General features: G+C 37.5%; 1 protein-coding gene and 1 long non-coding RNA gene across 2 annotated transcripts; one reads left to right on the top strand and one right to left on the bottom strand.

Moving 5' to 3' along the window:
- Positions 1 to 376: 376 nt before the first annotated feature.
- LOC141630894 (uncharacterized) lies at positions 377 to 1,267 on the top strand. The gene has a single exon (XM_074443637.1). The coding sequence runs from the start codon at positions 377 to 379 to the stop codon at positions 1,265 to 1,267; it is 891 nt and encodes a 296-aa protein (XP_074299738.1).
- Positions 1,268 to 2,417: 1,150 nt separating this feature from the next.
- Positions 2,418 to 5,820, bottom strand: LOC141627035 (uncharacterized). Its single transcript, XR_012536598.1, has 3 exons — positions 5,010 to 5,820; positions 4,396 to 4,739; positions 2,418 to 2,710 (listed from the first exon to the last, which is right to left on the bottom strand). It is a non-coding gene; the product is annotated as an uncharacterized LOC141627035 (long non-coding RNA).
- Positions 5,821 to 17,079: the final 11,259 nt, after the last annotated feature.

The following is a 17,079-nucleotide window of genomic DNA, read 5'->3' as shown; positions in this document are numbered from 1 at the left end:
AACAACCTACTGCTAGGGTGATACAAGCATCCCCAATTATTATCCAACTTGTAATCAGTAAGGATGGTGAGAATGATATTGAATGCACACTTACTAATAGTCTTAAAGGTATTTTAAGTGGGACATTGTCCCCTGTTAGGCATTTGAAGGCCACTAAGCAAGGGCATGAAGATGGTAGCAGAAAAATCTTATCATCTCCTCTTCTGATGGAGGAGTTAAAGGGGTCTTGTTCTCCCAAGACGGGCATTGGCATAAGTGGTAACGATTCTCAACAGTTCAATCAATGATAAATTTTGGTTTTTGGAATGTTAGAGGTTTGAATAAAGAAGGCAAATAAGTAGTTGTGAATAATTTCCTTCACACAAATAATGTTGGGATGTTTGGTCTATTAGAGACTAAAATAAAGTCAGTTAATTTTCATATCATAGCTAATAGAATTTTTGCTGATTGGAGCATTTCTACTAACAATAACCTTCATCCTAGAGGAAGGGTGTGGGTTTTGTGGAAACCACATTTGTTTGACATACAATTTATTCAATATGATGCTCAGTTCATTCATATGAATGTGGTGAATAAAATTGATCAAATGCATTTCTCTCTAACCATTATCTATGCCTTTAATGGTGTTGGTGAAAGAGTGTCCCTTTGGTCCAACCTTCAAAATATTGTTAATCAGGTCAGTGGACTTTGGGCCATTGGGGGAGATTTTAATTGTGTTTTGCATTCTAATGAAAGGTTGGGTGGAAATGTTTCTATAGCTGACTCAGAACCTTTCTATGATTGTTTACAAACACGTGGGCTCATGGATCTAGCAGCTACTGGAGCATTCTACACTTGGAATAATATGCAACCCCTTGCAACTAAGATTTATAGTAGACTGGACAAGCTGTTTGTGAATCAAGATTGGATGGTAACTATCCCTGGTTTTATGGCTAACTTCCTACCAGAGGGTCATTTTGACCACACCCCTTGCCTGGTGAGTAAGGGGTTACTGGGAGGGGGTAAAAAAAGACCATTCAAATATTATAACATGTGGGGCTCTGCCACTGGTTTTCAGGACTGTGTGGCAAATGTTTGGAATCAGTATATTTCTGGAACTAAAATGTATGGGGTTGTCTGGAAACTGAAACTCCTTAAGCCCGAGCTTAAAAAAATAAACATAAAATGCTATACTGATATTGAGAATAGTGCTGATATTGCAATGATCAAACTAACGCATCTTCAGGAGAAACTTGTTCTTTGTCCAGGGGATGAAGAGTTCATTTAACTCCTTAGACAGAAAGCTAAAGCCCACTGGTTAAAGGATGGGGATGGTAATACAGCCTACTTCCATGGTGTGATCAGAGCAAGGAGGAACAAACACTTTATTTGCATAATTACTGATCATAAGCAGTCAACTCATACTGCTCAAGAAGGGATTCAAACTGCTTTTCTTGATTATTAGGAGATGTTGTTGGGATCTAAGGCTCCTATCACCAGGGTTAATAGGTCTGGTCGGTGTGTGAATTTCGGTTACTTGTCGTTAAGAGTTACCTAGACCAAAACAATAATTATAACTTCACAAAGTACTCTACTTTTAGTAAAGAGGAAAGTAAAGGTCGGATGCCTAGGGACGGGTATTGATGTAGGATTTTCGATTTCAAATGGTTGTGTCTAAGGGTATCACAATTTGGGTTGAGGTAGGAGAACAACTAAACTAAATAACAATGTATATAAAGTAATAAAAGCAAGCAAGATGATTAAAATTAGATGTAAACAATTGATTAAAAGCACTCACTACTACACATACCTTGCATTGGTGACGCTTTTTCAGGCGTTTTTCGACGCTTTAAAGCGTCGGTTTTTTCTTTATCGACGCTTTATAAAAGCGTCAAATTTTGGGCCGTCGTTATTTTTTTACGCTTTTTTAGTCAATAATTATGACGCTTTTTAGCGTCTTCATGGACTATTACGCTTATAATTGTCAACAAATGTGACGCTTTTAAACGTCTTCATGGACTATTGACGCTTTTAATTGTCAACAAAATTGACGCCTTTAAGCGTCTTTGGTGGCTATTGACGTTTTTTTTGTCAACAAATTTGACGCTTTTAAACGTCTTCATGGACTATTGACGCTTTTAATTGTCGACAAATTTGACGCACTATTGATGGTTTTATGTGTCACTCGATGAGACGGAATTAGGCGTCAACTATTTATATATTGACACTTCTTCTTGTCACGGTATAATTTCGGCTTTTTGATTTCTGATAAAATCGTACGTAGAGATTAATTAAATACACCTATAAATAATATAGTACTACTAGCTATCATTACTAAATCATAAAAAAAAAAAACATAATGCAATATACTCCGTATATAATTAATAACGTACCCACGTACTTTTATAAATAATCATACGTTTGATACATATACCGTCTCCGTCACAAATACTATAGCTAGTTAGCATTGACAATTTAACTAATATAAACTAATACGTAATTTATAGTACGACAAAATAAAAAATATCAAAAGGGATCCGGAAGATAGTAAAAGTCCAAAAAATCGTAAAAAATGATATGTAACTACCTAGACAAGGACACTGAGTAGTTTGAATGTGGTGGGGGCTTCAATCATGTAGGCGCAATGTCAAAGAGACTTCAATCAACATATGAAGGCGCATCTTCAATCAACATTTGAAGGCGCATCATCACCATCTGATGAATCTGAAACCTATAACGGGCAAAGAAAATATAATTTATATGAATATATTTGATTAGTACATATATACTTCACAAAAATGTTTCAAAATTGTGCTGAATAGAATTACCCGTCGAAAGGTAAGAAGGGAGAAAATTAGCGAGAGGATGAGACTACTAAACAATATTCAGATTCAGCTCAATAAAGCACAAAAACAATCACAATCTCGAAAAATTATAGCGCAAGAAAAACTTGATTACAAGACAATTAACTAAATATAGTTGGAACTCCCAATAATAGAAATAAGTTAGAGTGGCAGCACAAACTCCAGCCAATTACAACACAAACGCACCCACGAGCCACAAGCAAACCACGAAACTCAATGGAGAAGAAACATGACCTACTCACAACATTTATTTGGGTCGGGAATGAGTAGCGAGGAGGGTGAATTCCACATATTAAGCGGCATTTACACTAAAAGGCTAAATGTGCATAGTGGAAATTAACATCATGAAACATTCCATTATGATCCAAATTTGAATAAACTAATAACTCCCAAGCATTCGCCTAAGTCACTGATTCAGGGTAAAAGCACCTTCTAAATTGCATTATGACCAAGCTATCAACAAAAGAAGCAAAATTACACATGAATGCAGATTCAATAAGGGATTCACCAAGCCCAATTCACATTCCCGGTCAACGTTAGAAACAAAATTAAAGAGTTAGCCGTGTCGTCGGCAGTGACGAACACAAGGCACTAAACTGGTTGTATAACTAGCAATCTTTCCAATTCAAGCGACTTAACTACTTCACTCAAAAGAAAACTATGAAAGAAAGTAGTAGCATTGCCTTCAAGATCCATTCTTTATCAGTAGATATCATAATCATAATCAAAATTCATAGGCAATTCAAAAATAAGCATCACAGAGTAGAAATTGTAGAGACTATCCTTGAATTTCAATCCCCTATCAAAAATACGTCAATGCCATGACAAATTTCTGCTCCAAAACCAGTCGATTAAGTTAAACACCAAAAACTAAACGATAATTGAGGTGATCGGCTTGCACTTAATGCTGGGGTGCTAGGCAAAGTTGAAAAATTTGATATGAATTATACACACCCAATATATTGCATCATACGCGTATTATAGATTGTTTTTAAAAAAACAAAAAAAAGGTAATAAGTAATCACCAATTTATCATGATAAGAAATGCTCAAACTGATTCACAAATCGCGCTGAGTTTTGTGAATCCAATAACCTAAGCTAGTAAGCAACCTTACCCTTCAAGTACATCCATTCGAAAACAGATTTGGAAGTTTTTATGAACAAAAATGAGCTGGAAAATTCACTAAGAATGAAACACTACATTAAGGCATGCGGAAAACACACACACACACACACGATAGTAAAGCTAGTAAGAAATTGTAGCTTGCAATAATAATAATGAAACACTACATTATGTTAGCTTGATCAAAGCAAGAATCTAACTTCGAAACATAAAAAAACGATGAAGCGGGGAGCTAGAACTTACTAAATTAAATAGCAGGTCTCCATGCGTTTAGAAATCCGCATATTAAGCGGGGAGCTATTTGGGTCGGGAATGAGTAACGAGTAGGGTGAATTCCACATATTAAGCGGCATTCACACTAATAAACAAAGCAAGGCTCTCGGCCATAGAAAAAAAATATAAGGAGAAGTAAAAAAAAATTACGCATACCTGTGTACTGCCCATGTTCATGTTCAAGACTGATTTTGCCATGTCTATAACTTCAGTCGTAACTTTTCCAGTACTAAAGAGCTCCAGTATTACTGTGTCGTCATTTTCTTCAACAGTCCATTACTCTCATCGCACTTGGTTTTTAGCTCTTTATTTTCCTTGGTCACATCATCCACAACCTTCTTCATATTTTCTAGGGCTACACTACTACTCGCCCCACAACCAAATCCCTCTTTTCTTAAGATACTATGTACTCCAAACACATCACTATGCTTTACACCATACCATAACCAACTGGACGTGTAGGGGTATCCTTGCCGTACATTACTTGAATCTACATCAATCTACAGAAAATGAGTAGCGAGTAGGGTTAAAGGCTTCATTCTCAAGTTGTACACGAGATTTGGAATTAGATGGGTGCAGGACAGTTTCCATATCAATACTTGAATCTACATCAATCTACAGAAAATAAAATAAAATATAGATACTGAGATCCCGACTTTGTTGTTCTCTAGATACGTCACTGCCAATACACAAAAAAGGCGATATAAAACCCATTCAATCAGGAAGGAACTAATAAGAAATAAAAGATTTGGAAGGGAGGTGTTACATACCAAGAGCTTGTCGTTTCTGGAACGAGATTGAGCAATAAGCATAAGCCGGTAGAAACTTAGTGTTGTCCACGTCATCTTCCTCGCTTCCAGCATCATCCCCATCTGAATCCCCATGGCAAGAATTGGAAAAGACGGTATTGCCAACGTGGCCTACTGGCGTCTCAGTCTCAGACGTAGCAAATGAATCAATTGTTGCACAAACGTGCCACTTGGAAGCCAGACAAGTAACCAACAATGTTCAGGTGAATGCGGGTTTTTGGTCATATTCAGTCTTGGGATCAGCTCTAATGAGCATGCTACGTGTCGCTCAAGATAATGTTACCCAAGAATGGAATTTGCGAGCCCCCTGAGGCGTACCACCAGACTTTGTAGATGCATTCTGCTAAAAAACACGGGACGACAAAGACTGATACTATCTTCAGTGATCTCTGCATACACCAAAAAGTAAAACATAATCATTTTCAGGACAATTCTTTGGATTTTTACTAATTACCATTCCCCTTTTCGATACATTTATGCACTTTTAAACTGACTAGATTGCCCGTAGGGTGTGTTTGGATTGAGGGATTTCGAGGGAAAAGGAGGGGAGGGAATTGGAAGGATGAGAAATTCATTGTTTGGTTAGCAAAATGAAGGTAGAAGGATTTGGAAGGAAGGGAAAATGGATCCCTCCTAGAAGGCAAATTATTTCCCCACCAACATAGGAAAGATTTGGAGGGAAAATCCCCTCCTCCATTCTCCCTTCCCTTCCTTTCCCTTCCCTCCTTCCCCCTCCCCTCCCTTTCCCTCCTTTTTTCCTATCCAAACACACCCTTAGAAAACAACATGATGACTCGGAGAAAAGGTGATAAATAAGGAGAGGTTAGGAATTTAAATAAGCTTAAAAAGCAAAGATGCATCACCATAATACCAAGTACTACTATTTTGGTCATTTCGTTCAGTAAGTCTCTCTTAAAGTCATTATAAGCGTAAAACAGATTCAAAATTACTAACTAGGTATATGCAGATGTCAACTAGCTCGTAACCTGGATTCAAATCCCGTGAGCATCAAAATCGTCCTAATGGCTCTCCTTACACCAAAAAACTAACTAGGTATATGGAGTGTTTAGATCCGTTTTACGCTTACAACCGTCTCAAATAAGAATTTGTAACTGCGATAAAGCAAAAATTTCACAAAGGCCTACTTGGTATCTCAAAAATTAGAGAAGACAGCATATAATTAGCATTATCCAGGTTGGACACTTTTGACTAGCACATTCTATGCTTTTTGTCCACATTAAAAATGCCCATAACAAGTAGGATCTATGATCACAACCACTCATACTTTTTGGTTATATCATTCATGTTGCATGTCTTTTGCTAGAAGTTTCACATGATAGCAGATATCCTGCTGAAACTGATCATAATCAATGCCAGTCTTGGTTAAAACCGTCTTAAACTTACAACACAGTCATTTTACCTAAGGATTAAATGAACCACACTGCATTTTAAAAGATTGTCTTAATCATAAGGCTGTCTAAAATGAGATTTTGCATTCCCGACACATGATTGCATTACATATCATATTCCTTTTGATTGACTCCTTCATTTCTTTAATCTTTGCAAGTTCTACAGTTTGGTTGATGAAGGTTTTCTAGGGACCAAAGACCAATCAATACTAAATTGTGAATATTTTATTTTTGTCAATGCTAATATATTACTCTACATATAAAAGTTTCCACCTTTCAAAGACCAAATTGATGTCTACTCCTAATTGTGTATGATACTACTCGACAGTGACTCGTCCAACATTCCGAAACAAAATGCTGAGCTTCAGGAGCCACAAATTTGTTATCCAACAACACATAACTAAAATGTTCCATTTTCAAAATATCTAAGACGAATTTAAAAAATGACCGCGATTCCAAAGAATAGGAGGGAGTAGTTAAGTCCAACACCAACACATTCATTAGCGACATTAGTTCCGACCATTTTTACAATTAATTTCACCAGTCACCACCAAACTAAAGTAACATTAACAAAATTAGCATCATACAAATTTGCACAGCAAAAGCTTTATTGAGGAAGAACAGCATTTAATTAGGAAAAATCAAGAGAAGAACCATTTAATTCCAACATCTAATAAATCAATCATTGTCATTCAAATTAATTGACAAAATAACTCCAGCAAATTGCGGGATAAGATGGGGTCGGATCAAAAATTTAAAATTGTAAATCATGAAACACAATTGAGATCACATCACAGCTTAATATATCAAAATCAATCAATGAAACCCAGAAACACAAATCTTAATCTCAAATCCCAGAAATAATTTTTCCCCAAATCACCAAATAAAGCCTAATTAAACATAATAATTGAATACCCTTTTAAGAAAGATTAAAACTTTCATTAATCAGACAGCATACTTCTTCTGTTCCATTTAATTGTTTATGTCTTTAGAAACTATGCCACGAGAATTTATAAAACATATTACAACCAAATGTAACAAAAACCCGCAAACATAACAAAAGAATTCAAAACTAATCAATGTAAACTTTCCTCCGTTCCATTTAATTGTATACGTCTTAAAATTACGACAAAAACCCAAAACATAACAAAAGACATGATTAAATAATAGAAAAGGAGGAAAAGCAACTTTGCACATGAGTAGAAAAAACTTGTACATCATAAAACCGAAAAGCAAACCGAAAAAACTTGTACATCATATGTAATAGGCAGATTGTAACTTTGTGAATTGAAGAATTAGAATTGATTGGCAGCATAGATATTCCGGTTGAGTCAAGCAGATTTCGTGTCAGCCTATTTCGAATTGGGCTAATTTCGGTTTGCTTTTCTTCAGGTCTGTCAAGCTAGTTGCAACTCATAATAAATACCATATCCTTGATTATCAAGCAACACCACAAATGCTATCTCAAGTCTCAATTATCAATCAACAAAAAATGAAAATATGAGCAGAAATGAAATTAAAACCGCGAGTAGAAATCACAAGATCTGAACAAAAACAAACATTTGGAGAGAAAATTGAAAAGAAGAGAAAAGATTGATACATACCAAGTCGAATAAACGAAGTTGATGGAATTAAGTTGGAATAAATTGACGAATCCGAGGCGAAATCTTTAATTTGTTGATGATCAAACGTGATACATAATGACAGCCTCAATCTTTCAAAATGGCCTGGGACTGATTCACTTCATGATAAGACTTTAATATGTTAATAACGTTGGTATATATAGATACAGGAAAACCGAAATACGAAGTACAATTCAATATAATTAAACGCACTATCTTTTTTCATGTTCTTATTTGCTAGTTGCAGGCTTAAAGCATGTACTCCTATTATAGCTGGAAATATGAACCTTCGCCATCATTTCAATAAACAAGACTCGTAAACTAATTAAAAACTACATATCAATGACGGAGTACATATGTACCAAGTTTATCAACGTCACTTAAATTGTTTCATTTCGATAAAGATCAAAGAAATCAAACACAGAAATTTCAGAGGACTTTAATGGCTCTGAAATTGTAAATATGGCTTCCGGAACATAATTAAAACCAGAGAAGTGAACAATGTGTAATAAAAATAATAACACAAACTCTGAGCAAACTTAGTACAAGTCTTAGCCTACAACTGATTCACCCACCAAAGGAGTTTTTGGGTTTTAACATTGCACCCCATTTTCCTTCCCCTATGATTTTGTCACCTTATTTAATTGCTCTTGTTCTTACATTAACATGCATCACACAAGTATTAACTATCCTTGGTAAATAATGGCTGCTCTTTCTATTTTATTTTTCGTCTACCTCAGTAAAATAATCTTTTTAATTCAATCTATTTCAATTCATGCAATTAGACGATTCACTAAATCAAACTATATGGCAAGGTATATGGCAACTCAGATAACTTATAAGTGCAAATTTGTCACACCACTAACTAGATGCAAAAGTAGTAGAAATAAAAGGCCTACCGTCCCTAACGCAGTTCAAAGCAACTTGCGTCTTCACAAATTTGCCTATCTATGTAATTCTCCTATTTAGTCTTAAGCAGATAGCTGGTAGTACTAAAAGTGAAATGAAAATATACACCTAACTGATAATCAATGCTACCAAAGTAGCAGTTACAAAAGCATCATTTAGCAATAAAATCAGCAATTAGAAACCAGTACTCGACCCAAAAGGAACAAAAATTTTCGCCATTTTGATTGCCTGTATCCCATATCATCATATACAAAATTGCAGCACAATTAATCTATCAATTCCCGATTATACACCCAAATTGCTAAACACAGACATTTAGAAAATACCTTGCATACATCAACTAACCAACGACGTGAACCGAACTATCTGAATATGTCCCGCAAAGACACCATAATCTCGTTGTTAGAAGACAGAATATGAAAAAAATTCATAACCCAAAATAAAAATCGTAACTTTGAGACTTACGAGTCAATAACTTACGATTAATTGAAATTATCAAACTTAATCGTCTTTGCTGATCGAAAGTATGAAGCACGGCCATAATTCGATTAAATCAATTAGAACCATACCTGATATGTAATAGGCAAATATCGAGTTGAAGAATTAGAGGTGATCGCCAGATTAATCGCGTTTGTCGTTGATGATTGAACAAGAAGTTTAGGGGTTAGGGTTTTTTCTTTGGAAAAAAAATGATAGAGATAGCAGCGGGGGTAGTGGGGTATTAGACTCTAGCGGGAATTTTTAGGCAAATTTTAGTAAATTGGCGCTTCTTTAATTAGTATAATGGCGGTTCTTCATATTATAAAATTGGAGGGTTAATTATGAGGTCGACGCTTTATGAAAGCATCAATACGAAAGTGTCATCAATGTAAGGGATTTGTAGTAGTGACTAGGGTGTCATGGGTTCATAGGGGATGATGTGTGTGTTTTATATAAGGTTTTTACCTCATTTTTATACGCATTTCTGTACTATTTACGTGGAATCTAGCTACAAATACCCCCGAATAGTCTACTTTGGTTCGTTTTGTGTAAATTGCAGGAATAGACCGAAAAGAAGATAAATCAAGCCCAAACTCGTCCCATTTGCATACATTAATGGAGAATAAGGAATCGGAGCTTGGAATCTAGTACTTTGAAGACGTGTAAGCTGGTTTCGGAAGGTGTCATAGTGTCTAACGTGCCAAAATAGCTCGATCGACTACTTTTCCAGTCGATCGAATGCTTTATATCATGATGACTACACGATGAGTAACATTTCTACTCGATCGAGAAGACATTACAAGGATTTACTAAATCGAGTGGTTTATTTCCACTCGATCGAAGGGATTGCTGCATAGTTAGTCGATCGAGCGGTTTTATTCCACTCGATCGAGTGGTTTGCCCTGTAATTGAGTTTTTCCGCCTAATTTCATATGGGCTTCTGTAAGTAGGCGTTGAGATTAGGTTTAGAATAGATTTTTCGTATGCTACTTTAGAATAGACTGCGTAATTCACAAAGACATCATCTTTCACTACTTCATATTTTCCACTGCTTCTCTTTTCTTTTACACTTTCCTACTCTAGAACTCGGATTCGGAACTTGTATTCGGTACTAGTTTTCCTTTTATTTCTTGATCGTAATTATTATTTTGTTTCTTTCTTTCTCTCATTTATTTCATTATTGTTTTGTTTAATCCGTCTATTTTCTTTATTATCATGTTTAATTCTCGTTATCTATATACTATTGTTGTTGTTTCGATAGTAATGAGTAGCTAATTCCCTTTTGCTAAAACTAGGGAATCCATGATTATGAAGGGAGAGTGATTGAATTATTAGGTTAATGTTTGTATAGTCCTTGTTGTTAATTGCTACACTTATTTGTATCTGTCTAATTGAGTCGACGCAATAAGGCACTTAAATTATAGTAAACCTTGACCTGGACCGGAAGGTGGGAAAGGGCGAGACTCGTAGCGAACTTTAGGGCACCGTAGTAAGGGCGGAAGCTAAGCTATTTGTGCTTTAGGGTGAATTGAGACCGGAAGGAGATATTCACTGCCCCTTTGATCATACTTGCATTGACCTGAGACCTAGATTGCTTGACTGAATGATCATGGTTAACCGACTGTCTTAGCTATTTTTTCTATATCTGCTTAATCTTTACTCTCTGCCTTTTCTCTTCCTTATTCTCATTAGTTTAGAACAACTCAATTAAACCCCCCAAATCGGTTACCGTGACGAACTTAGACAAAGGTGACATTTTCCCATTTTCCTTTGGAGATCAACCCGACATCCCTAGCTATATTAGTTAGAGTCAGTTGGTTATTTTTGATAGGCATACGACTGCCCTATCAAATTTTGTCGCCGTTGACGGGGAGGTGGCGCAATTTTGTTGCTTTATTTAAGTTTGTCTTTCGTCTCAGGGAATTTATTCCTTGAGACTGATCTCATTTTTGCAAAGTTTTTGATTAGTTGCAGGATATCTGTTCTAGAAAGAGAACATTGTCATACCTATTCTAGTCTGTAGATTCTATCTTCCAGAATGACGAATATAGCTAGCCATTCAGAGCCTAACGTGGATTCCCTTCTGAAGGTTTCTTACTACCCACTACTGAATCGGGAACTTTTGGAATCCGCCCATCGTACATACAGCTGCACGAGAGAAATCTCTTCAGGAGGGTACCTGAAGAAGATCCGTGTAGGCATATAGAGCTATTTACGAAGTATTGCTCAACCATTCCTCTTGCTGCTGGGGTGACTCAGAACAAGGTAAAGGGAGTTATCTTCCCCTTTTCTTTAGCTGATGATGCTCGGGAATGGTTGGGGGATTTAAATAGGGAAGCAGCCGGTGCAACCGACTGGAGTTCTCTTGCTTTGGCCTTTCACAGGCGATATTTCCCACCACAGCGCACCAATGCTTTGAGAGCTCATATTACTTCTTTTGAGCAATTGCCCACCGAAGACTTAGATGGGGCTTGGAATAGGTTCAAGAAGCTCGTCCGTTCTGTGCCTCATCACGGTTTCAAGCGTTGGTTCCTTTGTACTCAGTTCTACAACGGGTTATATCGAAACCAGAGAGCTATTCTTTATAGTGTAGCTAAGGGGAGATTCACGAAAAATGTTGAAGATGACCAAGGGTGGCGTCTTATTGAGGAGATGGCCATCCACGTTGCCGAATATGGAAATCCCCGAGGAAGTGGGCAAGTTAACGAGTTGGTAGTAGCTGAAGTGGGAAGTCCTAGCAAAAGTCTAGGTAATGTGGAGATTACGGAGGTTATAGGTGAGAGTGCATAGGTTTGTGCAATTACTGAGCATGTGGAGATATGCGGTAGATGTGGCATGGAGGGGAATGACCCTATTGATTTTCTGGCGAGCATAGAGCGCGTCCTTGCTTATCAGAAATACAAGCAAGGAGTTCCTTTTTCTAAATTATATGAAGAAAATGAAAAATGTTTCCACTCCTTCTACGCCAGCGCCGCATCCGGTCTCTCCTTCTACGAACGGGGAAATTGCCAAATTGAAGTCCTTGATGTTGAACTTAACATAACAGTTTGGGGAGAAATGCCATAGGAATGAAACTGTTATCGTGGAGTTAAGAGAACAAGTCGTGCAATTGACACTCGCGAAAGACCAAGCTAACCATCCACCGACATGCGACCCAGTTAATGCAACGAATCTCCGAAGTGGCCTTGCTCATGAGGGGCCAAAAATACCAGAAGACGGGGTTGTGACAGCTGATAATACCCCGGAAGGTGATTTGGATGAGTTTCAGAACAATATCCTTGCTGCGTGCCGTCCAGACACTCGATCGAGTGAAATATCTACTCGATCGAGTGAAATAATCCATCCAACCACTCGATCGAGTGATAACCTAGGTCGATCGAGTAGTGCCCAATTTATAGATGTTAGATCGAGTGATATTTCTTCTCTATCGAGTGAAAAAGTGGAAGAAGTCACTCGATCGAGTGAAGACGATGGTCGATCGAGTAAATTCCAAGATAAAACCACTCGATCGAGTGCTAGAACCACCGGAGACTCTATTTTTACATCTAATTCCGCTACCGTGTCATCTTCCCCTGCTGTGAAGACGTCGCGCACTGATAAAGGTAAAGAGAAAGTCGCGGGTCCACTCATTGCTACCAGAGTACCCTTCCCAAGTCGTCTAAAGGACGCGAAGGTCAAGCGACAGTACAGTAAGTTTTTGGACGTTGTCAAGAACCTCCAGGTAACTGTCCCTTTTACCGAAATTATTACCCAGGTACCTACTTACGCTAAATTCATGAAACATATTGTGACGTGTAAGAGAGAGCTAAGTGAATTTGAGACCTTTTCATTTTTGGAAGAGTCTAGTAATTTACTTTTAAATAACGCTCCACCAAAAATGAAATACTCGGGTAGCTTCTCTATTACCCGTGTTACAGGCAATGGGGTTATTGATAAGGCTCTTTGTGATTTAGGAGCCAACGTCAGTGTCATGCCCCTATCTATCTACGAGAAATTGAATATGGGTCATCTTAAATTGAATAATATTACCCTACAGATGGCTGATAGATGTGTTAGGAGACCCTTGGGTGTCTTAGAGGACGTGCCTGTGAAAATAGGCAAGTTCTTTATACCAGTAGACTTCATTGTTTTAGACATAGCTGAGGACACCCGGACCCCAATTATATTTGGAAGACCGTTCCTTTGTACAGCTGGGGCCATTATTGATGTCAAACAAGGGCGTTTGACTCTTGTAGTAGGGGATGACGGGATTACTTTCGGTCTGCCTAGCACTTTAGCTCGGCCAATGATAGAGGGCACATGTTATTCTGTTGATAGTATTGACGAGTCTATCTATGATTTCTGGTCGGGTTCTTTCATGAAGGACCCACTAGAAGCTCTTATGCTCTTAGATGAGTGTGCAGATAACCCAGATGACGATGATGCTGTGTTGGATTTGCTTATAGATGATTTAGATGAGCGTGAAGTCACCGAAGCTGAGGGAAAGCAAGTGGAACAAATGATCATCACCCTTTGCTCCATTGAGGTAAAGTTACCTGAGCGTAAGCCTCTTCCCTCTCATCTAAAATATGTTTTCTTAGATGATACTGAGCAATATCCAGTCATCATTAGTGCTAAACTTGATAATGATCAGCTGACTTCCTTGTTATCTGTGCTTAAGAAAAACAGTAAAGCTTTGGGTTATTCTTTGGACGACATCAAGGGGATTAGTCCCGATATTTGTATGCACAGGATAGAGCTGGAGGAAGATCATAAACCTTGCAGACAGGGTCAGCGCCGGCTGAACCAGAAGATGCAAGATGTTGTGATGGCTGAGGTAATGAAGCTGCTTGACACAGGTATTATCTATTCTGTTGGTCATTCTAAATGGGTGAGTCCAGTGTAGGTGGTCTCGAAGAAAGGAGGGACTACCGTGGTTAAGAATGACAAGAATGAGTTAATACCCACTCGAGTAGTGACTGGTTGGCGGATGTGTATAGATTATAGACAGCTGAACGCCGCCACCAAGAAATATCACTTTCCCCTTCCTTTTATTGATCAAATGGTAGAAAGGTTAGCTTCTCAAAAGTTTTTCTGCTATTTAGACGGGTATTCAGGGTTCTTTCAGATCCCTATTCATCCAGACGATCAAGCTAAGACTACGTTTACTTGTCCTTAGGGCGTGTTTGCTTATCGCAGGATGCCTTTTGGTTTATGTAATGCCCCTGCCAACTTCCAAAGGTGCATGATGGGGATATTTTTAGAGTATATTGAGTCTATTATGGATGTTTTCATGGACGATTTCAGCGTTTATGGAAGTGATTTTTCTAACTGTCTGTCTAACCTTGATAAAGTGTTGCAGCGCTGCATTGAGGTTATTCTCGAGCTTAACTGGGAGAAGTACCATTTCGTGGTCAAAGAGGGAGTTGTCTTAAGGCACTTAGTTTCTGATAGGAGAATAGAAGTTGATAAAGCAAAAGTGGGAGTGATTCAGCAATTACCCCCTGTTAATGTTAAAGGAGTGAGAAGCTTCCCTGGTCACGCCGGCTTCTATCGCCGGTTTATCAAGGATTTCTTAAAAATTGCTAAACCACTTACACAACTGCTACTTAAGGATGCCCCTTTTTTATTTACTGGTGAGTGTCTTTCTGCTTTTAACATGTTGAAGCAGGCTTTGGTCTCCGCGCCGATCATACAGCCTCCCGACTGGGATTTATCATTTGAGATAATGTGTAATGCCAGTAACTATGCACTAGAAGCGGTGCTAGGCTAACGGAAAGACAAAGCTTTAAATGCAATCTACTATGCAAGCCGAAGTCTGGATGAGGCTCAAGTGAAGTACACCACCACTGAAAAAGAACTGCTAGCTGTAGTTTATGCCTTAGAGAAATTTCGTTCTTATTTGATTGGGTCAGAAGTTACTGTTTTTACTGACCATGCAGCTTTGAGGCGTCTCCTTGCTAAGAAGGAGGCTAAACCACGGCTATTGAGATGGATACTCCTTCTCCAGGAGTTCGACTTGCAGATTAAAGATAAGAAAGGAGCTGAGAACGTTGTAGCTGATCATATGTCGCGACAAGAGGGGGAAGATTCTCTACCTATTGATGAGTCTTTTCCTGATGATTCTTTCTTTGCTATATTATCGTCTATTATTAACCAAGAGCCTTGGTATGCAGATATACCTAATTGCGTTGTCAGTGGCAAGCTTCCGCCTGACCTTTCTCATCACCAGAGGAAGCATTTTCTGTAAAACGCTAAGCAGTCACTAGTAGAAAAAGTCTCATTGACATCGGTTATTTTACCCTATTTACATCGCTTTTGTGGCGATGTTTTTGGGGGCGACGTATTTAGTATTTTTAGCTAAACATCGGTTTCAGAACCGATGTAAATAGTATAAAATTAACATCGTTTATGGGTAAAAAGCGATGTTACTAGTGTTTAATTACATCGGTTTTGGTCTAAAACCGATGTTAATAGTATAAAATTAACATCGTTTATGGGTAAAAAGCGATGTTACTAGTGTTTAATTACATCGGTTTTGGTCTAAAACCGATGTAAATAATATATTATTAACATCGGTTATAGGCGAAAAGCGATGTTAATAGTGTCTCAATTACATCGGTTTTTGTTTGAAACTGATGTAATGTAAATGACATTTTACATCGTTTTGTCTGAAACTGATGTATGACTGATGTAGTATGATTTAGAATGACGATTGGGGCCTTCAAAATGAATCAATATAAAAATAACAACCCTGCATCTCATTCCTTCCAATAATTTTAAACACAACTACATATTTATTATACCAAAAAAATATCATAGCGTATACAATTCCGTCCATTCAAAATAATTTAAAATGTACACTACAAGCTTCTACGACGCAAAATGTGTATTTTCAATTACAATTTCTAGAAATCTAAATCATTCATACTCTAGACGTTCCTTCCACAATAAAGCGACCAAAGCTCTCGAACCTCGTTCATTTGTTCAATTGTCATTTGCGAATCTGAAATACACTACATACAAAAACAAGGATTATTAGGCCACACTTAGAAAATACGAACAATATCTACACATGGACATTCTATACGAACAATATCTATACATAAAAATTCAAACAGTTCGAGACAATAGATCAAGCTACCTTTACTATGTCGTCCTCTGATGATGCGTAACGTACAGTAATATCATACATCCACTTCATAACATAATAACCGCACTCATAACTCTGCGGCTGTTGAGGGCACTACATTTATACAAAATCAATAGTAAGTAGACAGCCAACAAGGACAATCGGTTGCTTTTGCTCGAAGGCACTACATTTATACAAAATCAACAAGAAGTAGACAGTGACAAGGACATACAAATATATGTACTTAATATTCACTTGTCAAAACCTTGAACCTTTCCTTATTTTATAAGGAACATACCCCAACATATCCTTATTTTATAAGGAACATAAACACAAAATAATAACCAAATCTCACATGTGCCCATAAATAAGGAACATACCCTAATATAACTATAAAGGCTTCTTAACATTGCCATCATATAATTATAAAGACTCCTTACCAATCAATACAAACAAGAAAATGGTAGCAAAGGTAGCTCAAGACTAGTTCATACCAAAGG

This window comes from Silene latifolia, chromosome Y (genome assembly GCF_048544455.1).
Source record: "Silene latifolia isolate original U9 population chromosome Y, ASM4854445v1, whole genome shotgun sequence".
Taxonomy (NCBI): domain Eukaryota; kingdom Viridiplantae; phylum Streptophyta; class Magnoliopsida; order Caryophyllales; family Caryophyllaceae; genus Silene; species Silene latifolia.
The sequence above is the reverse complement of the archived record's forward strand: the minus strand, read 5'-3'. Positions and strand labels throughout refer to the sequence as shown.

Bases quoted from the DNA above. Each gene is read 5' to 3' on its own strand.
- LOC141630894 (XM_074443637.1), top strand. From the start codon at position 377: ATGTTTGGTCTATTAGAGACTAAAATAAAGTCAGTTAATTTTCATATC.